At 46.1% G+C, this 26,475-nt stretch overlaps 1 protein-coding gene across 1 annotated transcript in view; it reads left to right on the top strand.

Moving 5' to 3' along the window:
* The first annotated feature begins 1,417 nt into the window (after positions 1-1,417).
* Positions 1,418-26,475, top strand: part of MED13L (mediator complex subunit 13L) — a 186,283-nt gene continuing 161,225 nt past the window's right edge. Inside the window, exons 1-2 of the mRNA XM_061465785.1 lie at positions 1,418-2,015; positions 21,438-21,675. Of these exons, the coding sequence (XP_061321769.1) occupies positions 1,944-2,015; positions 21,438-21,675 (310 nt within the window). The 5' untranslated portion in view covers positions 1,418-1,943. The remainder of the gene's footprint in view (positions 2,016-21,437; positions 21,676-26,475) is intronic.

Below are 26,475 nucleotides of genomic sequence, written 5' to 3' on the forward strand. Positions count from 1 at the left end.
GGAAGGGAATGGAGTGAATTAGTCAAATGAGGAGTGTGAGTGGTAAGAACACTGGTCGTGGTGGATGTTTTCTTTTGGCCCAAGTGCTGTCACTCTGTGTATATAGTGCATGTAAATACTGAGACCCTGGCTTGTGTTAGAGACCTGGTGCTGTGAGGGAAGGCAGAGCAAATGCTGTTCAGTTGTTAGGGTAAACGCTAATCTGAAATTACTACAAAGAAAAAAGTAAATTGCAGAAAAGCTGCCTGAGTAAGATTAAAATCACATAGGGAAAGCTGCGGCGGAGCACAGGGGTTTCCCGCTGAGAACGTGAATTTCGCAGCTAAACTGGAGCTGATCTTTAAGCAGCAAAGTTGGGACGTTTGCTTTGTGTCACCTGCGGAGCATCCTGTCAGCGAGCGGTGCCCGCTCCCAGGAGGGGGGCTGCGGGCAGGGGAAGCACCGCTCGGGTCCGGTCCGGTTCGGTTCCGTCTTTGGACGTGTTTAATATTTACCTTTTCTTTCCTGTCTGTCCCTTCCTCTGTTCCCCCCCGGCGCTATGGATGGATGAATCTCACCCGTTTAGCTCCAGTATTGTCGAGTTCCTTTCGTTCAGCCCACCGCTGCCGGTGTCCGTGCGGCTGGTTCAGCCGATACCGGCGCGGAACCGTCCTCGCTGTCGGTGCAGGCGCTGTGCGAAACTTGAGCTCGACCTTTCCCGGGGCGCTCGGCGGGGCTGCCACGCGGGTACGTTGTGCGAACCGGCAGGTGCTGCGGGAGCGCGGCCGCCGTGGGGAACGCGGGCAGAGGCGGCGGCGGTAGCGGCGGCAACGGGGGGCCAGGACCGGGACCTGGACAGGGAACGGGACCGGGATAGGGACCGGGATAGGGACAGGGATTAGGACAGGGACCGGACCAGCCCCGCCCCTCGCGGCCCCGCCCCGCCCCTCGCGGCCCCGCCCCTCAGCCGCGCGCGCCCTCCCGCTCCCGCGCGCCCCCAGCGGCCCGGCGGGCGCCGCCGCGGCGGAGGGCGGGGCCATTGGGGAGGGGGAGCCCCAAAGCCGGGCCCCCGCCCTCCGCCGCGCGTCACGTGGTGTGGCGGCGGCCAATGGCGAGGCGAGCTGGGGCTGGCGGCCGCCATTGCTGTCAGAGTGGAGAGAGGCAGAGGCGGGTGTGTGAGGAGCAGCGGGTGAGCGGGGCCGCGGGGCGGGCAGCGCCGGGCGCGGCGGGGCGAGGACGGGCACGGACACCGCTCCCTCCCTGGGCCGGGGCTGCCGCCCGCCGCCCGCAGCGCCGGGAGCCCCGCACGGAGCGTAAACAAGGCAGCGGCGGCAGCAGCAGCAGCAGCAGCAGCAGCAGCAGCAGGAGGAAAACACCATCCACCCACAGCCAGCGGCGGCAGCAGCGAGGGGCGGCCGGGCGGGGAGGGGAGGGGACGGCACGGCCTCCGCCGGCACGCGAGACAGCGCCCCCCGCCCGCCGCCGCCGCCACTGCCCGGGGCCGGGACCCTCCCCCGCCCCCCCGCCCGGCCCGTGCCCCGCGGGAGGAGACCCTCCCCTCTCCTTCCCCTCCGCCGCAACGTGTGCCCTGGCCGGGGGGGGGCCAAACCTGGACGCGGAAGGAGGGCCCCAGGCCCCCCCCCCCCGCTCCGTTCTTCTCGCTGAGGCGGCCTGGAGGACCGGAGGACGCTCGTTCCCCGCTGCGTGCTGAGGGGCTCGGACCGAGACGCCGCCGCTCCCCGCCGGACCGGGCCCCGCGGCGTGAGGAGCCCCCCCCTCCCGCCGCGCGCCCCCTGCCGGCTGCGCCACCCTGACCCGCGAGCCCGTACCGGGACCCGCACCCGGAGCGCGGCGGCCGCCCCGTCCGACGGAGGCCCCTTGGAGCGGCTGCGGCTGCTCCCCCCCCGCGCCGCGCCCGTCTGCCCAGACATGCCCCGCTTTGGCGGCCGGGCTCGCCGAGGATCATGACCGCAGCGGCCAACTGGGTGGCGAACGGGGCCAGCCTGGAGGACTGCCACTCCAACCTCTTCTCGCTGGTGAGTGCCCGGGGGGAGGCGGGTTTACCGGCTGCCTGCAGCTGCCGGGGGCTTTATAGCCGGGGCCCTCGGGGCTGCTCCTCCGCTGGCCCCTCCCCCGGCCCGGCTCCCCGTGTTTATTTTCCTCTTTAACGTGGTTCGCCGCCAGTGTGTGCGGGGCTCGGGCTGGTGCGCTCCTCTGAGCCGGGGAGCGCCTCCGGTGTTCCCCCCCCACCCCGCCGGTGCTGCCTGCTCATCCCACTGGCTTCCCTGGTAAACAGCATTCTCCCCGCCTCCCCTGGCACTCCGTGCCCTGCCTGCTTTGTGCCTACCCGACTGCGGGGTTTTTCTCTCCTTCCACAATGACAAACGCCATTTCAGCAACAGTAGACAGTCATGTAGAGTGATTGTCTGTCGGACTTGGGCTCGGGGCTCTGCTGCCTGCACGTCAGTCCTTGTTACAGCGTGGTCTCCTCTTGGCATCGATCGTACTTGGGGGCGAGAGGTAAAAAAAAAAAACCCAACCCAAAACCTTTTAATTTTTGATTCTCTGAAGAAAAGCAGTGGTTGGAAATGTAGTGTGCTGCAGAGCTTGTTTGCATAGATGCTGTCTGCCCATCTTCCTGGTGACTGACAACTTCCTACGCGTATCTTGTGGTTTGATGTTGCAGAAAGTACGGTATCAGTTTTGGCTAGCTATGGAGTTGTGATTTCAAACAAGAAAACAGCTTGTTTCTGTGTAGGGCAGAGTTGTTGCGAGATACTTTGCTTCAGTTTACCTGACACACACAGGGATGTTATCCCTTCTAGCTGGGCAGCAGCTGTGTGAGGGAGAGGACAAGTTGATCATCAAGAGCCTTCCAAGTGCTCTGTGTGCAGGGATAATGCTGGAGGGAAGGCGGGACTTTTGTGGGGCATGGAATGGTACAGGGAGATCAAAAACTTGTAGTGCAAGTTTGTGGATAGTGCATGTGGTGGATACCCCCTCCCTGCATCAGAGCTCTGCCAGTGTTGGAGGTGGGAGCACGTGTTGTCTTTTTTGTAACAGAAAGGAGGAGATCTGTTTTTACAGGAATTCAGAGGGAAAAAAGACACTTGATCGTTTGCAGTTTTGTTTTATGCTTTTTAAACCTTTCATTGTTGTATGTTTGTTACGTTGCCCTTTTGTTTGGTGTGTTTTTAGTATATGTATGTTTAGGTTTTATTATACCTTTTAAGAATCTGGGACAAGAGCTGTAGTGACTGTTAGATAGTGGCCTGGGGATTCTTCCTCTTCCATTAGAATAAATGCAGTTCATATTTGACTGTTTATTGAACTGTTACATTAGATAAAGCTGTATCTGTGCTTTTCTGCCTGCTAGCATTTTGTAATAATTATAAGTTTATAGCAGTGCTGTTTGTATTGAGGTGCAGGACTTGTTACAGCGGTTATGCTGCTCTTGGTAAGGAAAATAAAGTAAGTGCGAGGGAGACAATTGTCTTTGGCTGTCAGAGCAAGGGAGTTAAGTGGCTTGTCCTTTACAGGAAGGCTGTGAAGTCCCCATTTGTTAATGCAGAATTGAGTGGTGTGTTCTGGAGAAGTGAAACTCTCCACGTAGTTGCATCTGCAAGTCTGTCACTGGTAAAAATACTTGTTGGTGTGCAGTGAGCATAAATCACACAGTGAAGTTATTTCACAGCTGTTGTGGTTAGAGCTTCTTATTTGTTCCTACCTTACCGGACCAGGGAAGTGTTAAATTGGAACTGGGTGTGTAATATCATTGAAATAAGTTTAGCAAAATTCTTTTGCAAGTGGGTTTAATAATGAGTTTAATGTGCAACCCTTTCATCTCCTATGTAATTTAGTGGGAGGAATCCATACCTGTAATGTGGTGCTGTGTATGAAACTGTCGGGTTTTGTTGTGTTTTGGCTCTACTTGCAAAAAAAAGGCAACAAAGTAGTTTTTAAATACAACAGGTATGTAAATTATTAGGTGATTTATTTTAGATGATGCTAGTATTTGTGAGGATTTATGTTCCAGTGACACATACTGAGAAAGGAAATAGTGACTGCAATATGTGGCTAGCACCACTGACCCTGTAACCTCACTTTGTCATATTCCCCTCAGGATTTATGAAGTGTTAGAGCTACAGTAGTCTGGATTACGAATTACAGAGACTGGTGCTGATCGTTTGCTTTCTCAGTGTAACAAAACCAAAACCTGCACAAACTGAATCAGCTGTTGAGGGGAATTCACTCAGTCTTTGGCAGTGAGGTGGATCACAAATCTTTCAAACTCTTCTGCTGTTACAAGTTGACAGGGTTTTTTTTTCCTCACAGGCTTTGTTTTGGGTGGGAATTGCAAACGTTCTTGACTGGAGGGTTACAGTTCTGAAGTAGCTGTGATCCGCTGCGATTCTGTTTGGCTTTGGTTAAATGGTGCTTCTCCCCACAGCCATGCATTTTGTTCCAGAAGGAACGCTATCTCCCCACCCCGGAGAAGCAGAGCTCTGCCTGCTGTGTTACTGATTCACGCTGCTTTAACAGTTCATGTCTTGGAGCTTATTTTCCTGCTGACTGTAGGCAGTCTTTAGAGAGATGTCAGGTGCCACTGTTGCCTCTGAATCCTTTTACAGAAAATACTTCCTAAAAGCATTTTAGCAACCGATCCTCTCTTATCAGTGATGTCCAGAAAGTGTTCTTTGCCTTCCCCTCCCCTGGAATACTTAGAGTTCAGTCTGAAGTTAAGGTTTTAAAGTTAGCTTGGAATATCCAGATGCTTAGTGGGATCTTGCTTCCATAGCTGTGTTTCATGGAGTGTCCTTCTGGACTTTGAGATGCAAAGGGCTGTTGCCTGGGATGTGCATTGCTCAGTACTGCAGTGGGAATCCAGTGCTGTTCCAGAAAATGGGATACTGTCTGTGTGCTCTGCCAGGGGAGGCTGCCACAGGCAGCTCTAAATATAAAGCCTCAGTAAGATGTTATCGGGGCTGCTTAGGCATTAGGCAGAAGCTGTTCCCTGTGAGGGTGCTGAGGCGCTGGCACAGGGTGCCCAGAGAAGCTGTGGCTGCCCCATCCCTGGCAGTGTTCAAGGCCAGGTTGGACACAGGGGCTTGGAGCAAGCTGCTCCAGTGGAAGGAGTCCCTGCCCGTGGCAGGGGTTGGAGCTGGAGGAGCTTTAAGGTCCCTTCCAACAGGAACCAGGCTGGGATTCTGTGGGTCTACTTTGCATGTTTGTCATCAGAATACAGCTCAGTTACAAACTTGCTTCTACTGGCATGCTCAGCAGGTAACAGGCTTGCTCATTAAAAACCCGCTTCTGTCTGAAATGGCTACATTTCTAGCACAGCGGTAGAAGCAAGTGTATCCATCCTGACTCTGTCCTTCCAGTAGTCAAAATGTCTGCTGTGGCTTCTGAAAAACAATGTCTGTTGATCAAAACAGTATTTAATAAGCAATTGTGGAGGGGCAGTTTTATTTAAATACTAATTAAGCGCTGTCTAATAACTATTTAGAGACAAAATGTTCTGAGGCAATATGCTTTGTATTAAAACTTCAGGCCCAGCTGGCAAACAGTCTTCCAGTGAATAATCCTGCATCATAGGAGCAGTCTGACTGAAATTAATTGGACTTTTCCTGTGAGTAAGGGTTAATCATATGATGGCGAGGGCTTTGTGAAATGGGGAGAAGCTCCCTCCGCTGTCTGGCTTAGCTGCTGTGGTGGGAGCAAGGGCACAAGTCAGCCTCTGAAACTGGGCTGAAGTTGCGTAACGTTTCGTATGCCGGAGCTGGAAAAATGAGTGCAGCAAAGAGTGTCAGGATTGACCCAAAATTTGGAGTAGCTTGTGAGATACCGTAGGAGTCTTCAGCCTGGGAAAGACGTGATTGTGTTCTTGGAGAGTGAGACCTATTTATAGAGGACTTTACAGAAACTGGTGTGGAGGGTGTCGTGAGAACTTGTTTGACTGTGTTCTTACAGAAACCTGCTGCCAGGAAGGTCTGGTTAGTAGAAGTTCTGTCTTTGTTCCAGTTCATGTCAAAGGCAAATTTACAAAGTGGAAAGGTCACTGCTGCTGGTACTTGTTTCTGTTCACAAACAGAAGTTGTTGCCTTCCGTCAGTGAGTTTTGTTCCTGTTTTCAGAATGAAGCTGAAAGGAGTCAAGGAGGTGTGAGATGGCAATGGAATTATGTTCTTAAAGGCATTTCATGGCAATACGGAGTGAAGAATGCAGAGGGTGCTGCTGAGGTACCCTTTAGTGTTGCATAATTGTCCGTCAGGGACTTGATAGTAAATGGTTGGTTGCCCAACCAAATCCTGAAGTAGTAGTAAATTAACCAGCAGTTGTTCTTGCTTGTTGTATTTTCATAAGCGCAGCGCTCTGAGCAGTAGCTGTCACTTCGGCATGTTACATCACTACGTAGTGTGGATATCTTGCTTGCTTGGAATTTTAGGTAGGTGTGAATTTACATGTATACGTGTATATATATGCAAAAAATGGAATTAACCTCTCAAGTTTTCTAAAAGTGTTTGATCCTTTAGGTATCTTTAACCTCAATTTTATTAGGTAACAAGATAGTAGAAAAATGACATTAGAAAGCTTGCTCACTTCCTGCTAATAAAAGGTTATTTCAGGTTTTAAATCACTTCATAGTGGGTTTTTATGATGTCTTGTTGGAGTATTTGACAGTTTAATGGTATCTACTCGGGTGTGAGCCTGAAGAAAATAGACCCACGTTTGCTGAGAGGTTGGGCCAGAGCGATACTCGGAGAGCAGGCCCAGCCCTGGGGATCTGTGCTGGGGAACTGACCTTTCTGAAGGCCACACAGAGAAACGGGGTGTGGGGAGTGATGCTGCCAGGTCAGGACAGAGCATGCTGAAGAATCCCAGCCTAGCCACTGAGAAACACTGGAGTGAGGTTTCCTTCAAATCCCAGTGATCTCAATGTACCCATGCACCGGGGCCGTGTATAATCCCGGGTAACTACATCTGAAGAATCATAATTTTCACTTGCTGTAATGCTATCAAAACCCACATCTTTCTGGATTTTTCTACATAATCATTGTACAGTATTGACATCATAATCCCAGTTCTCAAACCCCCAGGTTGAACTCATTTTGACTTTCTCCCCACTTCTGCTTCTGAAAGCCCTTGTGAAATCCCTGTGAAAGAGCAAAGAAAGGACTCTTTAATCCTGTATGTGGACCTTTCTTCTATTGTTTTCCTTCTTGATAATGCAATTCTTCTGAGCCCTATTCCTTCTCTATCTTTTATTTTTCACTTGGCAGTGACTGTCAGCTGACTCCGGTATACCCCAGGTTCATCAAAATAGAAATCAGTATCTCTTTTTTTTCCTACTTGTTCCTTTGTACCTGTGGACGTTGATGCCCACAGTCTTACTGCGTTGCTGTCCTGCAAGCCCTTTTCCCAAACTTGTTTGTGGGATCCTACAGACAACCTACTAATACTGAGTAAATAAGTGGTTGCTCTTCACAGGCTGGTGTTGTGAAGGCTGACAAGTGTAGTTTCCTGTTCTTTCAAGTCCGTGTGTGTTCATTTAGTGTTCTTTGTTCTGTAGGTGAGTAGTGCACTTCGTGTAGAGGATCACGGTGGGATTTGTGAGTTGTTGGTGCTGTGGTAGACCAAATCATATGGAAAAAACTGCTCCTGTCTAGAAGCAAGCTCTGTTTAGTATTCACTTGCCAGTGGCAAAAGTGAGCAAGTGTTCGCAACACAAGATCCCAGATCAAATCCAGCAGCTTTGTTTATATGGTGTACGTATTTACACAAGGGCATCCTTCTTCCTCGGAACAAGCTTTTTATACCACTTTCATTTTAAACTCTTAAGGTATGCTTTAAAAATAGATCCTCTTTCCCCGAGTTTCCTGACATCAACTGAATTCCAAAGAGAAAACAAGCTAATAAAAATATCTTCTGCTCTAAGAGACCTCAAAATCTTACTAACCCATTACTTTAGGTTCCCCTTGCACCTAGCAGTGAAAGGATACCACAGGGATAACAGGGCTGTGATACTCGGAATGACAGCTTGCATCGGTTCCTGCTGGGGCTTCAGCTCCTCACAGGCGCTCGCATTAGTCTGAGTGCTGTACTGTAAAATGATAATGACATCTGCACATAAACCCCTTTGATAGCAGACAGCAAGTTCAACTTTTCACTTCAGGAGGGTTCTTAGCATTTTACTTGGTGAGATGATGCCTGGGTTCTGGGTTTTGGTACCTCACAAGTGTGAAAGGTTTGAGCAGTCTCTCCCTTCGCTTGTGCTGTGAATTTGGCTTCATTTTGGTAAGTCCTGCCTTTCCCTCCTGCAGTCTGCTAAAACCTGTTAGTTCTCATTGAGTCATGTGGGGCTGAATTCACTTGCCGGAGCAGAATTGCAGTAGTGTGTGTGGAGATGTGACTGGAACTTCTAGTGGCATCGCCTCCTTTGTTTCTTTGAGACAGGACATTTTATTTGTTGCTGTTGGATAAGGTGCCCCTAGGCAATATTTCCGTGTATTTGACTAAACACAGATGAGCTCAAACATACACAAAGGCCTTGTACCTGTACTGGGGAATGTGTTTAATCAGCTTAGGAAAGTGGAGAAAAATGGAGAGTCTTCTAAAAATCATTTTTAGCCTGAGATATGACACGTATTCCTGTATCCCTTCTTACTAGGCACTTAACTCTGCTTTCTTTAGCCAGTGTTGCAGTGGGGTGAACTATTCTTGTATATGAGAATAGTAATTACAGAGGAAAAGGTGTGGGTTTTTTTCCTTCTTTCATCTTTATCCATCCCCCTTCATTCTTCACCCATGCCTTGATGACCCCCAGAAGGTTTACAAGCTCACATCTAAGCCTGGATCATGGAGCTGACCTAGTGAAAAGCTTTTCCCTCCTTCTCTTTCCTTCGTCAGCTCTGTGTGCCCCTTATTGCTCTCTTTCCCCACCAAGTTTTGGCAGCAGCATGGACTGAAGCGAGATCAAAGTGGCTGTGTAACCACAATCCATGTCTCGGAGAAGGAAATTTAAAGCTTTTTCAGTACAACTTTGATTCATCTTTTAGCTTTAAAGAGCTATTCTGTGGTCAGTGCTTTGTTGTTGCCTCCTCTTATAGCTCCATATTTGCCTGTAAAATAAAGTATTTTGTGAGAACAGAGGGTTGAAAACAAAACTGTTCTGTACCTACTGACCAGGCAGAGGCAACCTTCTGCTTTCTGGTGCTGAAGCATTCATAGCTGATAGTTACAAGGCATGAGTGTGATGGTTTGTTACAGTATAAAACCATTATGTATGTTCTTACTGGACTCTCTGGTTTACTGAAGTTTTCAAGTCTAGTCTAGAAACTAGACTTGAAGGTCTGCAGTCTCCTAGTGTCAGGTGTTTGAGCCTCGTGCATCTCGCTTGCACATGGACAATAAGGAGGTCACTGGTGACGCTCAGCATGGCTTCACCAAGGGCAAATTGTGCCTGAGAATTTGGTGGCCTGCTGCAACAGGGCTATGGTATTGGTGGATAAGGGAAGAGTGAGTGACTCATGTCATCTACCTGGACTTCTGCAAGGCGTTTAACATAACATCCTTGTCTCTAAACTGGAGAGGCATGGATTTGATGGATGCACCACTTGGATAAGGAATTGGCTGGGAGGTCATGCTCAAAGAGTTGTGGTCAGCATCTCCATGGAGATGGAGAGGCCACAGAGATGCTGCGAGGGCTGGAGCAGCTCTGCTCTGGAGCCAGGCTGAGAGAGCTGGGCTGGGTCAGCCTGGAGAAGAGAAGGCTCCTGAAGGGGAGACCTGAGAGCAGCTCCAGTGCCTGAAGGGGCTGCAGGAAAGCTGGAGAGGGGCTTGGGACAAGGGATGTAGGGACAGGCCAAGGGGAATGGCTTTAACCTGCCCGAGGGGAGACTGAGATGAGCTCTGAGTCAGAAGCTCTTCCCTGTGAGGGTGCTGAGGCGCTGGCACAGGGTGCCCAGAGAAGCTGTGGCTGCCCCATCCCTGGCAGTGTTCAAGGGCAGGTTGGACACGGGCTTGGAGCAAGCTGCTCTAGTGGGAGGTGGGGACTGGAACTGGATGAGCTTTAAGGTCCCTTCCAACCCAAACCAGGCTGGGATTCTGCTTGTGTCCACAGTCTTGAACTTGTAGGTGTTCTGGGTGAGTTATAAAATTAATTCCAGGAACACCTTGTAGTGACCTTGTCAAATATTTTGATACAAAACTAATTCCTTTGCTGACAGGACAGGTTACTTGGTTAAATTACCTTATTCTGCCTTGGCTGGGTACGTTTTTAGCCCAGTGTTTCTGGATATTTAATTGTGTGTGTATTTTAATAACATTGTATCTTGAGTGCTCTGTGAATTTCCATAATTTCCTTCTGGCAGGAGCTGCTGGATTCTTCTTGCAGGAATTACTGTAAGAAAGCTGGCAGAATGGATCTACATGACCAGTCATGTCCTGGATTTATTTACTACTTTCTACATTAAGGAAGATTCATACAAAAGAACCTTCAGGTGGTGGTTTCTGCAAGGGCTGAGGGATTTGGGCAGCCTGCCTGGGCAGTTTGAGCTGCACTGGATGTCACTGGTCAAGACAATGTTGATGTTGAAGAGCTGGGGCTGGCCGATGGTTCTTGTGCACTGTGACCACCTTCCCAGCTTGGAGTCGGGAATGTTGGCCAGGGCCCCTCTGGGCAAGCAGGGATGGACACGTGGAAAAGGACAGTGTGAGCCATCGCTGGTATTCACTGAGCAGCTCTGCTTAGATGTGGTGTACAGAAACGTGCTAGTGCTGAGCTCTTCAATGGTTTTGTGTGTAAGGGAAGAAGAGGAACTGCTTTCTTTAACTCAGTGTGCCAAAGTTTACTCTACTCGGGTTGTTACTTCCTCCAGCCTGTGCTCTCCCCCCCTCTCTTTTTTTCCTGCCCATATGTCAGATTGCTTGGTTTGGGAAACATCTGATAGTTCGTTGTATGACTCTGCTGTTTGACATTTCCTTCCTCCTTGGGTTCAGAAACATAATAAAACGCTAAAGCTGGGCAAAGGGAAGGGATTGTGTTGTTTACTGCAGGTTTATTTTCATGTGTTGGGTTACTTTGCTGTAAGAGGGGATTTATTTTGCTTTTTCAGTTTGGAAAATGGGCAGTTAGTTCTGCTTCTGTCTTTCCAAAGGGGGATTGCAAACCTCATCACTCACCCTGCCTTAGGAGGGAGGAATTCTTTGGATTCTTTGGCTAGAAAGTTGCACACGTCTCTGATTCCTTTTGTGTGCTACCTGAAATTGCAGTGGTAGCTTTACGTTTATGATCTGTTCTCAACCAGCTACTCAGAAGTTAAAATATAATTGATTCCCTTTTGTAAAGAAACTGGCTGAAGTGTGACGGAACTGGGAGGTACGTTTAAGTATGCTCTGTAAAATAGTGTCCATAGCCTGACCTGCAGGGTAGGTCAGTACCTAAACACAGGGTTTGGTAAAATGAAAAGAAGGTCTTCAGTTCCTTTTGTCATTGATCATGGGGATGGCAGCAAAATTGGATGGGGCTTGGAGCAACCTGCTTAAGTGGAAAGTGTCCTTGCCTGTGGCAGGGGACTGGAACTGGATGAGCTTTAAGGTCCCTTCTACTCAAACCACTGCTTCTGTTGTATACAGCTTACAGTGGTGTGCATTCAAATCTGACATAGGTAAATATCATTTGGTTTCTTCCCTATAAAAGCACCCAAACCAAATCAAACCCTATCATGTCTTCTTTTAAATGTTTTTGTCTGTCTTGCCTGTGGGTATATTCTCCAAGTACATGGATAACTCTGGTGTTGTAGCATCCTCTGACACCTAGATTCCTATGTATTTGGTACCTGTTTTGTTGTTGAGGTTGACTTTTCCTTCTCCCTTTCTCCTGCTTGGTGGTGAGACTCTAGTGTGACGTCTTCCCATTTCATGTGCGTGTCCTGGTGCACAAGGCAGTAAGCACAAGTGTGTGGCAGTGCCTGCCTGTGGGAGCTGTGCTCGCCTGCTGATCTCAGAGGATGCTGCTGCCATCTTCGGTCCTTATGTTTGTCTTTTGAATATTTTAGACCCAAAAGCATCTTCTGAAGGAAAGACTGAGGCTTCCAGCTGTGCTTATCATGTTACCCTTTCACATCTCTGTCTGATGAACTTGGTTATGGCCTTTGCAGTGGGAGAGAGCTGATAATCCAGGCGCCTGTTTGGAACCACATACTGAGATCTGCTGGATCAGTGAGGGGACTGGAGGTTTGCTAACCAAAGCCATTCACTGAAGGTGGAAGATGGTGATGTAACTCAAAGGTCTTCTCTCAGATTCCTTCTTTTGTTCTTTTTATTTTGTTGTTGTTTTATAACGACTTTTTCTAAGAGTTCCTGGAGTTGGTCCGTGAATGGCTGTTATTGTTTCACTGATGGATGCTTGCTACTGACTCCAGGCCTGAGAGTTTAGAGGGTGTTCATTGATGCTGCTCCTCATGTGCTGCAAAAGATTTCCAAGATGCCAGTGTGGTACCTAGATAAACGACATGGCATGGAACAGAAACCCATCAATGTGTCCTGTCTCCATCACGGCCAGTGATGGTTTGACCTGCTGGGTTTAGTGACAGCAACCTGTACTCGGTGGCATTTTGTACTTGGGCAGTCCCCTAGAGGCTTGCTATAGCCTCTCCTAGCAGTGCTGCAGTCTTCTGGGAGAACCTCCAAAATCTATTGCAAAAGTGCACTCCTCACAGTAAACATTAGCAGTCACCTGGAGAAAGACACAGGAGTAGGTCAGAGGCATAGTAATTACTCCCTTGAGTAATCTCCCAGTTATGCTGGGTTTGGTTGAGAGATTTCTTGAACTAGGTAGATATTTAAGAGACAGATTTTAAGCTAGTACCCAGCTCTTTATCCTGACACAAGGAGTTCAGTTCTCACATTGGGTCTGCATTCTGCACATTTACTTTGATACCTGGAAAACACACTAGCAGCTCTTCTCTAGAGACCCTCATAGTTGCCCTCTTTAGGACTAGACAGTCTTAATCCTTGAGCACATTTTGTCCTATGGGATATATATTTTTGGACTATTCATATAGTGTTTCAGTTTTCTCTCCTTTTTGATGGGCTGAAACAGGAGCTGCAGTTGGTGATGCAGGTGAATCCTGATCTCCTAATGATGGCTCTGTCACCTTCTGTTTCTTTGGTAAGAATTTGTAGCACTGGGGTTTGTTTTGCCAGCCTGTTCTTGCAGTGGACTCTAGGAAGACACAGTATGTCAGTGTGTGCTCCTTTTCCCTCCTCCTTTTCCTTCCTTTCTTCCCCTGTGTTTTATTTTAGTCTTTTACTTTGGTACTTAACCTTGAAATTGTGTTCATGTTGGGATATATACCAGCAATTTGGGCCCTTTTATCAGATTACTCTTTCTTTTATGCTTGCCACTCAAAACTTCTTTATCGGGAGCTGCTGCATCTACCAGAACTGTTGGAATTTGAGTGTTACTCTTTGAGTCCTTTTAGATCTTCTACTGGATGATGGTCCTTAGTTGCCACCTCAAATGTCTTCTGAGACTACTCTGACTTTTGTTTCTTCGGAAGAATCTATTGATCTTCTTGGCTGCCTCCTTTGCCACATAGGTGGAATCACACCTGTGATTGCCTGGGAGAGATGAAAAAAGAGCTTGTTTCTGTCAGTACCAAGTACTTTCTAGGCATAGCAGCTCATGCTATTAGTTTGTGGCTTTTAGGAATGGTGTATGTGGACTTTTATTATTTTAGAAGGATCTTGTTTTTCTGGTCCTCACTCCTATGATGTAGTGTCTCAAATGTCTCCAGGTACACGAGTCCATCAGAAAGATATCTGATAATAGGATTTTGGTTACAGCTGCATCATTCTCTGAGACTCGGCAAAGATAAAAGATGACAAACAAATCTCTGATGCTGTTGCTTGTCACAAACAGCTCTGAAGTAGCAGCATTTAGATAATGTGTTCCAGGGGGCATGAAGTAAAAAGGGAGCATGGTATGGAGGGAAGAGATTGATCCAGCAGAAAGCCATTTCGGGCTCATGTGCTGCATGCAGGGTATGCTCAGTGCTGGATTTACGAGTCAGTGAACAACAAGAATCACAGAAAAGGTATTTTATTTTAATTCTTCATTTTTACAAGGCTGTTTGTGTCTGTCTTTATCCTTTTTTTTCAGCCACTTGACTGTGTGCTTATCCAGGGAAAGGATTAAAGTCCAACATGTCATTCTGCTGTTCATCAGTTGCATATTAAGAAGAATGATGCTCGGCTCTGTCTAAGCGTGGCACAGTTTTTCTGTTGGCCACATGAGGCCCATTTCATTGTTTTTTCCCATGCTTGAATTCAGAGTATGACGAAGTTTGAAGAACTTTGTTTATGTAGTCACTGTCTGCCAGTAGCTTGGCCTCGGCTTCACACCAATTTGAAGCTGAGCCACAGCTCTTGGTGCCCGATAAGACCTCTCCTCCCTGCCATATGGTTCTTCCCTTCTTAAGGGAAGGGATAAGCCCTGAGGGAAGGGAACACAAACCATTCCTTGCTTATTTGAGATGGCCAGGATGAAGAGGGGAATGTTAATGCGTAGTTTTGTAGGTGATCTGATTGCAGGACTCTGCACAGGGTTGAGGTGATTTAAAAGACCAAAGCAACAAAAAACAACCTAAGAGAGTTACGGATGTGGGAGTAAAAGATCAGAGAATGGCTGCTGCTTCAGCCCTACCGTAGGAAGTTGTGCTATCCAAATAGGAACCTTTCTCGGGGTGTAGGAAAGATACTTAGCTGTGAAGAAAACTTCTTAGTTAAGCAGTCTCCTCTGTTCCTCGATGTGTTTCTTGCCTCTCTGTCAATTCACTTGATGGGACTTGGGCAGATGTTAGTAAATACTTAATTTTAGTGGGAGCAGGGAACAAGAGCTGTTGTAAGCTGTTTGCCTCCCCCATAAGCACATACTGTTGCAGAGTATTTCTGTCCTCCTGTAGTTGTCCTTTTGTCCTTCCTTCCCAGTGAGGTGTATCAAGATGACATCAATTTTATCTGGGATTTAAATGGCTGGAGTGGAGTGTGAAATGCTATTTTGTTGCTGTGCGAGGGCGATGTAGTGAAATGAAACACCGCAACCAAAACAGATGGTGCTAATCTTGAGTCTGTCTGCAAGATCTTATAGCATTTAATTAAAATGGTGGTGTAATTCCCATGACACCTTTAACTACAGTTTAAATTCTTGGACTATGAACTAAGGGCTTTCTTATGCAGATTTTTACTCGTGTGAGTAGTCCTTAGTATGAGTCTCCAGTGGCTTCAGAATAGCTACTTACTTGAACGAAGCTCTCGAAGATGAGACTCTATTAAAACTGGAAAATATATGGCATTTACATTTTTTTATGTTTGAATTTGAAGCATAAATTGCAGACTAAAGATACTTGACAGCTACAGCATCCTACAGAGAAGCAAACACAAATCTACGTTACAGAAATGGCTTAGACTGCGCCTGACTTCAGAGGCTGGTGAATACAGGTACCCTGGGCAACTTAACATCTTCCCCTTGGTTTGAAGGGCATATGATGAAAACAATTTTAATACTCCCTTTAGTTAACTGAAGCTGGCTTGTGGGAGTGTCTGACCTAAGTGATGACGTGTGGTTGGTTTCTTACCTTACTTGCTTCTTTTCCTAAGGGAATTCGAAAAGCTCCAGTTTGAAGTGGTGCACAGGCCTGAATTTGCCTGAGTAGCCCCTTTTGGACAGTTGAAAAGTGTTTTTATATCTGGTTTTTGATTTGCTTTGTTTCTGACAGGAGAAGTGAGAAAGATAACTTGACCTAATCAGTGCCGTCCTGGAAGCCTTTGAGAAAGGCAGGGCTGGAGCTGAGGGCCTGTGTGATGGATATCTCGGTCTCTGCTCGTAAGACCCTTCAAGGCTTTTCTGTAGATTTTTTGCCTCTTTTTCAAGTATATCCTTCCTCTCCTGGAACTAATTCTCTACGTTCTGGGGCCTCATTCTGTCTTAGCTTTTCTCACCTTCCTGTACTGCATGAAGCAGGAAAAATAACATGAGATTATATGATTTTAACCGTTCATTTAAATATAGAGAAGTAAAATAATGAATAGCTGCACTTGACACTTGGTGTGGCCAAATAAAATAATTTCCTCAAACTGCTGATGTTCTGCCTTTTTCTGCTTCTGCTGTGTCTGTATTCTTGTTTAATCCCTCCAAGGGAGCTTAGTGTATTAAAATGGATGGAATTACTCAAGTCTTCTGCAGAAGTTCATTTACAATTGCCCTGTTCATTTCCTATACAACATGCATAGTCCAAAACCATTTGGTGGAGATGAGAAAAAGCTAAAAGAGGAGGTAGAAGATGTGTTTTGTTTGTGTTCCATCTGTGAGGACTGCAGATGAGGAAGACAGTCACAGTGGCTACACAGCACTAATTATATCTTCAGGCTTGCTGGGTTCGTGCCAGAATCAAGTTGTGCGGTGTGAAGTGTTGCTGGGGAATTGTGAGTTTTAGCATCCTAAACTCTGCCAAGTTGAATGGAGCGCTGTGGGGTCAGCATGAGACCCTTTCTGCCTGTCTAATACTCTGTTTTAAGCCTGAGGAGGGGGAAAGAATCAGAGCATGTAGTGTTTTCTCTCCTAGGAATTCGCAGTTCTGGATGTTGTCCTGGAGTTAAACTGGTTACAGCCCTCAGCTGTTGCAGCTACATGTGAAGGTGTCTGTATTTAGGGCAGCAGATTAATGGCTGTAAAAGAAAGTGCTAATTTGCTTTCTCTGTCTCTTGCGTGTGTGCATTGGTTTGAATACTCAGTTTGTTTCTCTGCAGAGTGTAACTGTGTTAAGACCTAGGAGGAGAGGACCCTGTGTCAGAGCTCCTTCTTGAAGGGCTATGTATGACATTCTGTGGCCATGTTTTTGAATGAAAGCATTGGCCTGGGGGTGTTTTCCCACTGATGACTATTTCTTGGGTGTGTTTTGGATGGTTTTGGATGCCTACATGGAATTTTGGGTTTGAACATACTCTTCTACTCTGATGCCTGCTTTTGGATACATCAGAAATGGATGTTAATGTGTCTTGGGAATTTTACTGTCCAAAGTTGAATGTTAGTAAAGATTTTGGGCATTTCTGTTAGCCACAGAGATCTGATTTCTCTGCTTCCTTTCAGGCTTGGCCCAGTGCATTTAGAACAGGCAGGCTACAAGCAGTTTCTTCTGTGCTCCAATTGCAGTTAACTGGATTTAGAAAAAAGTACTTATAGAAAGTCCCTCTTATATGGAAAGTTGAACTCTTCACAGCATAGTCCTCCAAGACATATGTTTCCTATAAACCGAAGCAAGAATCTTTTGCTTAATCACAGAATCATTGAATCATAGAATAGTTTGGGTTGGAAAGGACCTTAAAGCTCATCCAGTTCCAAGCCCCCTCCAACCTGGCCTTGAACATGGTCAGAAATGGGACGGCCATGGCTTCTCTGGGCATCCTGTTTGAGGGTGTCAGCACTCACAGTATTAATGTATGGTTTACTAACATAGTTGCTTAATCGTAAGTATTTGTAAATTCCTCTTTTTGTCAGGCTTTTTGGTGTTAAGAAATTGTAGCAACCACAATAAGCCAAGACTATGCATATGGGAAAAGATGCAAGGGACACAGTAGATTACATCACCTGGCAAGAGGATTGCTTTGTTCTGCATTCATTTCTAAGCAGTTGTGAGTAAGCCAGCCTGTTTATGGTGTTGTCCTGGGATTGGCAATGTTGGTCTCTATCTCAGTGAGCATTTCAGGCTGCTTTAAAACCAGTAGCCTTACTAAAAGGAGCAGCTCTGCCCTCCCTGACCTGCTTTGCTGTTCTCTGTCTTACTGGTGCAAGCATCTCTGGCTGTTTAATGAATGAGGTTTGGGGACTGATGTGAGAAGAGGAAATAAACCTGTTTTATATTAGCCTTCCGATGTCCAGTCAGTTAATCTCAGTCTGAATCTGTACAAACAGCAGCACTCCTGCTGAGTGGGAGCACTGGTTACGGCAGGAGTGAGTGATGGAGGGAAGGCAGGCCGGTCCAGGACTACTGTTGGCACCAGTGCTCGCCTGTGTTGGTTTGAAGCGTACATGGTGTACGTTAACAACAGTCTCTGTGTGCAGTTTAATGTTCTGTTTTATCTGATGGGAGCTGTCACTGACAGGGAAGATCCCACTCACTGCTCTGAGCTGTGTGTTCTCTCTCCAGCTCTACTGCCTGCAGTGGTGAGTACGTGGCTGCAGGGGAAGCTGTCAGTGGGCTGATGATAAACACTTTCCTTTTTGTTTCTCATCTTTAACTTGGTGAGCTGATTGATTCACCTGATGATTGCCTGATCACTAGATGTGATGTTTGACTGGGAGATGGGAATGCATGGCTGGGGATGCGGAAGAGGCTCCTGTTTTGGTAGCAGCTTGTGTTCACTGCTGATGGAGCATAAATGAAACTGATCTTAGCTCTTCAGTACAGTCAGCAGAACCACAGGCTGTGGCTGTCTTGCCTGTAAAAACCCTGTTATAGATTAAGGCCTTTTAAAACTACTGATGGTTGTTTAAATCAATGGATTTAAAAATAATCCATGTGGATGTGGATACTTTCCCTATAACATGTTAAATACTTTACATGAAGCATCTGTAGAGGCCTAGAATATATGTAAGTGTTCCTGGTGCACTCATGTGTACTACTTCTGGACTCAGATCTTCTGAATTCAGTTTTAACATGAGGACTACATTGAGAAGTTCTAAGGGATTAGTATTGTTGCTTATCTATTAAATTTTTAAGTAGATGCAGATGTAGAATCCCAGTCTGGTTTGGGTTGGAAGGGCCCTTAAAGCTCATCCAGCTCCAACCCCTGCCACGGGCAGGGACCCCTTCCACTAGAGCAGCTTGCTCCAAGCCCCTGTGTCCAACCTGGCCTTGAGCACTGCCAGGGATGGGGCATACAAATGCACTGAGCCGTATCTCTGCACCTTTGACTGGGAAATGATGTGAGAGATCTAATTTTATCATGCTACTAAGTCCAAAATCCCCAGCACTTGTCTTGCCTTTGTGTTAGGAGTCACTTTCTGGGTGGGTGCTCACTGGTGATCCAGGCCAGCTCTGGTAGTTTGCCATTCCTCACAGACTGTGCAATTAGACACTCCAGAAGTTCATTAGTGTAGAGTTAAATTGGATGCATCTCTGATGATTTCCCTGTGCCTTTCTTGACTATATTTCATCCATCATATGGATGGGACGTTATGGGTTGATACCTCGGAGCTGCCAGAAAGCTGCAAGAGCTTGTTTGCTCTTTGAGACAGCTAATCTCTAGTTGTTGCTGTGTTGATCAAGTTGAGTAACCCTTTTTGTTCCATTGGGGTTTTTGGTTTTGTCTTTGTCATCCTCCTGTCCCACATGGAGACTTACCAGATGTTCCTACTTGATTATGACATAAACATGTAACATGATTTTATTCCTAGGTTGCCTGTGCTGGCACTGATCTCTGGTGTTTCATTATACTATCTCAAACTCTGCACGTTCCTTTCCCAAGCTATAGATAGAGAAGCCTGTAGAACAGATGTACATGTTTCGAAGGAGCATGTGTGAGTACTTTCTCCTAGAGTATGATGTGCTGTGTGAGGTATTCCAGCACCCTGCAGCAGCCTTTCCCTGTAGAGCTCAACTACTGTATTCCTGTGTGCCCAGTGAGGCCTCTTCAGAGGGAATCTGGATAATCAGTATTTGGAGAAATAACCCTTGAGGCACAGGAACATTAGTCATGGCCAGAACCCTGCTGTGCTGGGCAATACAGAGGCAGAGTGAGGTGAAACTGTTTTAGGGGATACATTTATAAGATCAAACAAATACAGGTGTATTTTGCATGTGTTGTTGGTGTGCTGAATGTCACCTTTAGCTCCTCAGCAGTGAAGCAGCTAGCTCTTGAACAAGTCACAGCCTACTGCCAGTTACTGTGGTGAAGAAAAGTAGACTGTAGAGGTTAAACTTCTGAATCAAGTTAGCGGACTTGAGAAGGGAGATCCTTCTGTATGCGACACATAGGGTGCATTTTGGAAAAGCAGTGACAGCCAGTAGGTTAAATGTCCTTGTGCAGATGATGCAAAGGGGAGGAATTTGTGATGTTAGTCTCTTACTGTCTTTAGGAGTAAAAATGCACTCTTTCTTGGAGGTACTTTGTGATTTTTGCACGTTGTTGCTGTGGACCAGCTGGCTTTTCCACTTGAGAGCTGAGCACATTGGCTATTGCTGAGCAGCAAAGTGAGGGTGTGAATACTGTCAATGAAGCAGTAGAGGGAATAACAGGAGCAAGAACATGGTAACAAGGGTTAGAAAGCAGAACACAAGCCCAGTGTGAACACAGGCTATAGACCTACTGCTTTCTGTGTCTGGTAATGATCCTCATGCTAGCTAGACTAAAAGCCACATGCATCTTCCCCCTTGTCCCTTGGGTAGGCTCCAAGAGCTGGTGGAGGGTGATGAGGGTGAAGCACCAGTCACAGGGCAAACTGGGAGTGGAGTTAAAGCTGGAGGTGAATCCAGGCAGGGGTTGGGGGGGGGCAAGGAAGAGTGTGATGGGCTGGTAATGGAAATAGATGAAAAGGCAGCAGTCTGGGCATCACGGAGAAGAAGGGAAACGGGATGTGACAGCTGTGAGTATCTGCCGTTAAAGGTGAAAAGCAACAAAATAAATTGGAACCATTGCTGACCTGGTTGTAGCTGCAGCTTTTTCATGGGTTCAGTACTTCATCAGCTTCTTCCTGGCAATTGCTTAGTTCCACTGTACCTACATTCCTTCAGGTTTTGCAGCCTGTGTAGAAGAAAATCTTTCCCAAATATCCGAGTAGCCATTTTCCTGTTCTCATTCCTTGATGGTTGATAACAGAGTTCTGTCTGCTCGAGAGACAGGAAACAGCAGCATTCCTTATTCTGCTTTAGTTCATTTGAGTGAAATAAAAAGCATGTCTGGTAAACCTAACAGGACAGTGTGGAACTGGATTTCACCATCTGCACCAAGTCACTTGTTTTCTTACATCCCATAGTACTCTTTGTGGCTTTCAAGTGGTCAGCTTTTAGCCTGACATTGCACTCGCCTCATAACCAAACAGCACGTAGGGAATGGGCCTTACTCCCTCTCCCTGTTGGCTTGTTTGTGGTGTTCCTTCTAATTTGTAAGATCCTAGTAAGATAACAGTAAGATCAGAAATGAATGAATCTGCTGGAAGTGAGTCAAATTGGGGTAAAATACCTAAATGCATGTGTAAGGCAGGTTTGTTCTAACATTTTTATTCCTTGGGGGTGGGGGGGGGGGAGAGGAAAATGTGGGAATAGGAGTTCTTGGGAACTGGGAGAATAGGGAAAAGGAGTAACTGGCTGCTTAGAGCTCAATTCTAGGAATTAAACACTGAAAATGAAACATCTGTACAATGAATATAACTCAAAGTGCTTTTTTTCCTCCCCACAGGCTGAACTCACAGGCATCAAATGGCGTAGGTACAACTTTGAAGGTCATGGGGACTGTGGCCCTATCATTTCAGCCCCAGCACAGGATGATCCAATTCTGCTCAGCTTCATCCGCTGCCTGCAGGCCAACTTGCTCTGCGTGTGGCGCCGGGACGTCAAACCGGACTGTAAGGAGCTATGGATATTCTGGTGGGGAGATGAACCCAATCTTGTGGATGTGATACATCGTGAGCTGCACAGTAAGTTACTGGCTTGCTTTGTTTCTTGATTTATTCCTACTTTTTCCCATTGAAGAAGGAACTTTGTCATTAAAGGCTGTAACTTGGTACCATGTGTGATTTTGTCCCAGTTTCTGTTTTAAGACCTAAAGGGGGAAGAAAACAGATTGTAAATTGACTTTTCTGTTGCAAGTGATCTCGGATAAAGTGCAAAATGAAATGTGAAATGAACTTAGAGCTATACCTGACATCATGACTTAGGTTTTTGTGAAGTCTCAGATGTGCTGTAAAAATCAGAGTAAATTCTAGTTCAAAGGATGATAATAATCAATGAATTCTGGCATAAGGTAGTAGTTGATGGAATAAAACCCCTCTGCTGCAGCGTGGTATGAACTCCGTGGCACCACAGGTACATCTGCAGGGCTGGAACTTGCCATGCTGGTATTGCTATGGGATTTGAGTGTAAATACAGGCAAGTTGCAACAATTGAATGTAATAAAAGAAAGGAAGGAAGTGGAAGGTGGTACAGAGGTGTGGCAATGATAAGTTTATGTGATTCCAAGTTTTACACAACTTGGATCGTACTCTGTGTTTCCAGAGTATGCAGCCTTAGAATGATACAAAACTGTGTTGTGATCCTTTTTGGATTTGACTATGTCCATTATATATTAACTTATTTTCACCGGTGTGTTGTTGCTGGGAGTAGACTATTTGTCAATAGTGTTGCTATATTAAACTGCATGAATTTAACCCCTGTTTTACCTTTCGTGTTTTGGGTAAAAGCAACTAAAATTTGCTGATCTTGGAGTAAGAATAATAGTAACTAATCTCCCCATCCAAACCAGTAATAAGGGTTTTGCAATAAGTTTTCATCCTGGTAGTCTTTAGACCTACTGGCTACTTGTGATAAATGTGCATTCCAGTTCAAAGATACAGTATTCATCAGATGTGCTTTAGCTGTCCTTTACCTCCCCACCTCTACCCCACACAGTTTTGCTCCTGGGTTTATGGTGTGTTCATTTACTTGGTTGTTATTCTGTTCTGACCACCTACAGACCGTGTACTTCATGAACAGCAGATGGTTTATTTGGTAATGCACCCTGTGAAATCACAGATCTGCAGCACTGTGTATCTTGAGGCGTATTTCATGCAGGTAGCTGTGTGATCATGTATAATTAAAGAGATTGCTCAGAAGTGCTGCACCAAACCATTCCACTAACATCCATTTTTTATGAGGCACCTGTTTTGAATGAAGGCATGGGTAATATTTCTACATGCCCAGCAAAGCTTTAATAACATGTGCTTTTCTCTTTGTGAAGGGGAGTTTATTTAATATTTCAAATGCAGTATATGGGACTTAAGTGTCTTTTTATTTGAGGGGAGTTGCAGGTGCTAGCTGTTTTCAGTTGGAAATTGATACAGCTTGTTTATATCTTATGTCTTTGTTACAACAATATGATGCTACTTCCAGTGGTAATGTTAAGGTGAAGCATTTAAATGTATGACTAGCTGAACCTGCCTGAGTGTAGCATGGGACAGGGTATAGCAAGTGGAGCGTAGCGGCACTTTGATGCCATTTCCTTATTGTCCAGTATTTTATGAAGCACTGGGGCTGGAGCCTTCAATACAGTACCTTGTAAGTGTAATTAAATCTGAAAGTTGTCTGCAAGAGCACTGTTTTGCAAATGTCAATAGCAGCAGTATCACAAGCCTAGAAAACGTGGAGTGTGGTGTGTGTCACAGCACTACGCTGCAGCCAGCTGTACTGGAGAGGTGCATTTACCCTGGTACAATGGCAGTGTCACTGAGTGATCCCTATATGCAATGCTCCCTCAAATTAAACCTGTCTGGGAGGAAAAGATTATACAGAGGGATGTGATGGGACATAAAGTTGAGTTTGGAGGTGGACAAAGGAGGACAACACGCAACACCTTAAAGGCAATGAAGTCCGTAGTAGTTGAAAGCAGAAATAAGCTCTTGCTAAATGTCAGGACCCTACAGTAATTTGGGAAGTCCTCTCCCTTTCTGTTCCCTTCCACTGAAGGTTTGGAATTCTTTTATAATGGGTATAAATCCGATGATGATAGGTTTACTTGCTCTATATTGAAAGCACATTGGAACGTTTGTAGTGACTTACCAGATAATACTTCAAAGAGGTGTAAATTGTTAGTGTTACAAATTTCACTGCTGATAGGGCTGCTTTGCTCTCCTCTTTTAGAGTTCAAACATCAATATTGACAAAGTATTGAACATCACATTCAGCCAGAATTGAGACATTTATGTACATTGATTCCCTGAACTACAGCAGAGGACATGGTGTTCAAGGCTTCATGCAGCAGCAAGGCAAAAGAAGGTTGTTTTGCTTTGTATTGTATAAACAGACCACAGGACTGAAATGTTTGGTAGCTGGAATTAGTTTCCTGAGTTTACATGCTCCTGGAAATAGAGGGGACTTTGCATGTGGGCATAGATACATACTGACACGTACTGAAGCATTAGTAACTTGCTGTCCCCCAAGCCACCATAGTGGGTATGGTTTGCTATACCCTGGTCGTGAAATCAGCTGCATGGGCTGAAAGTCTGGTTTGTAGGAGTTGGTTTATTACTGTAGAGCTTTGGCTTTGTGTTTGTCCTTGTAGTTAGGAGCACAAGTCCCAGAATTCTGACCCTACAAATCCAAGTGGGAAACTCGAGTCTATCTGAAACGTTTCCAGCTTGGTAGAGCCTATCTCTGGAGATGTATGAGCTTTAGGGAATAATGGCTATGGATAAGATCGTGACTTCGCACCAATGTGAAGTTGCTCACAGTGGTTTGGATTTCTCTTTTCCTGCCTAGGACTTGGGCTTTAAAAGTGAATTTTTCATTAGGCTAATAAATATTTAGTGGCAGTTTAACTACAAGTCTTGATCTTTCATGCATTCAGGTCTAAATGAGAATTATTGCTTTTTTTTCTAACAGTCACTCAAATACTGTTTTATGACATCTAGTACTGCCGTTAAACAAAGTGCAAACTGTGCCTTTCCTTCAGAAGCACTGCTTAGTGTTGCCTGGGAGCTGTGTGGGTTGCCTTAGCTGAGAACGTTCAAGATAGATGCTTTTGGAAACACCAGTCTGCCTTTAATAAAAGAACTGCAAACAGTCGTAGGGAAAACAACTCGGTTATAAACAGGAGGTAGTAGGAACTGTTGTTTATGTAGTAGCTTTCCAAAACTGTGTAGATAATTAAATGCTGTCATGGGAGATTAAGTAAACCCAGTTATTTGCAGCACAGCTACAGCTCAGTTATAAGCAGTCAGATCAGCTGGATGGCTGTGGCTTTCATAGGGGTGTCTCTTGCACATACTCCAATAGTTCTTTTTGCTGCCAGCCTCAGCTGCTGTGTGCTGGGTTTTATTCCGATTGGATTTTAAATGGACAGAAAGATGGAAGCTCTTTCTTCTGTCCCCAGTGAAACAACCCAACTGCTACAGGAGAAAATCCCAACTGAGTGGGAGAAGAATAGGGAGCGGTTTAATGAGTTGGACGAAGTTGGGAGTGTTTTAGTTTGTTTTCTCAAGGGTAAATGCTATTTAATGACATGACTGCCTGAAGAGGCTCGATAAGTGTTCCAGCTGCTATACCTGTGCCCCTTAAAATAGGGGTTTGTAAATTCTCCAGACAAAATGTTGTGGAGGGGAGGTCGTATCTTCCTGCTGGCAGGGTTTTTGACAGGGAGCTGTAGATTTTGCAAGTTGCAGTGATCTCATTTGCATTTGGTGGCCAGATACCATCTGGAGAACCATAGGCAATTTATACTTGACTCCTGGGGATTTTTCTCCCCTCCCACCCCTTGCCTTGCACCCCAAGCATTCCAGGCAGATTATCAGCAGGTGATGCCTGTTCCTGAGTTGCCTTCTTTGCTTTTGCAAAGAATCCTCACGTCTGACACTTTACACAACCTTTTTGTCTGACAGTTTTGTCTGTGAACTTGTAATCTCCTCATTGAGTTTATGGCAATATTCAGCTGCTTTGCATCTGCGGTACAGAACACTTGAATTACTAGGAATAGCACAGGAATTATGATTTGTACTGCAACTGGGAATGTAGTTTTGGTGACTGTAAGCATGACCCTAGAGGTAGACCCTGGAAGGCTGAAGGAATGTCAGACTGTGTCTTCAAAATGAGTAAAGCTCTGGGCATACAAGGATGCAGTTGGTGCTGAGGCGCTGGCCCAGGGTGCCCAGAGAAGCTGTGGCTGCCCCATCCCTGGCAGTGTTCAAAGCCAGCTTGGACGCAGGGGCTTGGAGCAAGCTGCTCTAGTGGAAGGTGTCCCTGCCCATGGCAGGGGTTGGAACTGGAGGAGCTTTAAGGTCCCTTCCAACCCAAAGCAGTCTGTGAATCTATAATGCTATAACTTAAGTGCTTGTTTGTCTGAAATCACTGATTCTGGTTGGTATTTGGGATTGCCATCACATGTGTTTCTCTGAAGCTATAAGGACAAGACGAATGAATATGAGGAACTTTGGGCATCCATGAGGAAGCCCAGACACCCCTCTGTGCCCTCCGGCCGTTGGTGCTGGCCTAAGCAATGAGTGGCAGGAAATGAAACCCCTGTATTGCGACAGGCGCTTCATCGTGTGGTTTGAAAATAGCAGCTGAACAGTACAAAAAGCTCCTTGAGAGAAAATAACCGGCATTTTGCTGCTCTTGGGACAGTCATCCTTGAAGTGCTGGAAAGTTGCAGTTCAGTCCTGAATCATTTCCACTTAAAATTCACTTTAAAGCCCTTTTGCCCTCAGACAGACCAGATTGACAGCTCTTTCAGTGCAGCTGTGTTTTGC

Source organism: Pezoporus flaviventris, unplaced genomic scaffold (genome assembly GCF_033815535.1).
Source record: "Pezoporus flaviventris isolate CSIRO_AGI_PZ_B2104156 unplaced genomic scaffold, CSIRO_AGI_Pfla_v1 ptg000041l, whole genome shotgun sequence".
Classification (NCBI taxonomy): domain Eukaryota; kingdom Metazoa; phylum Chordata; class Aves; order Psittaciformes; family Psittacidae; genus Pezoporus; species Pezoporus flaviventris.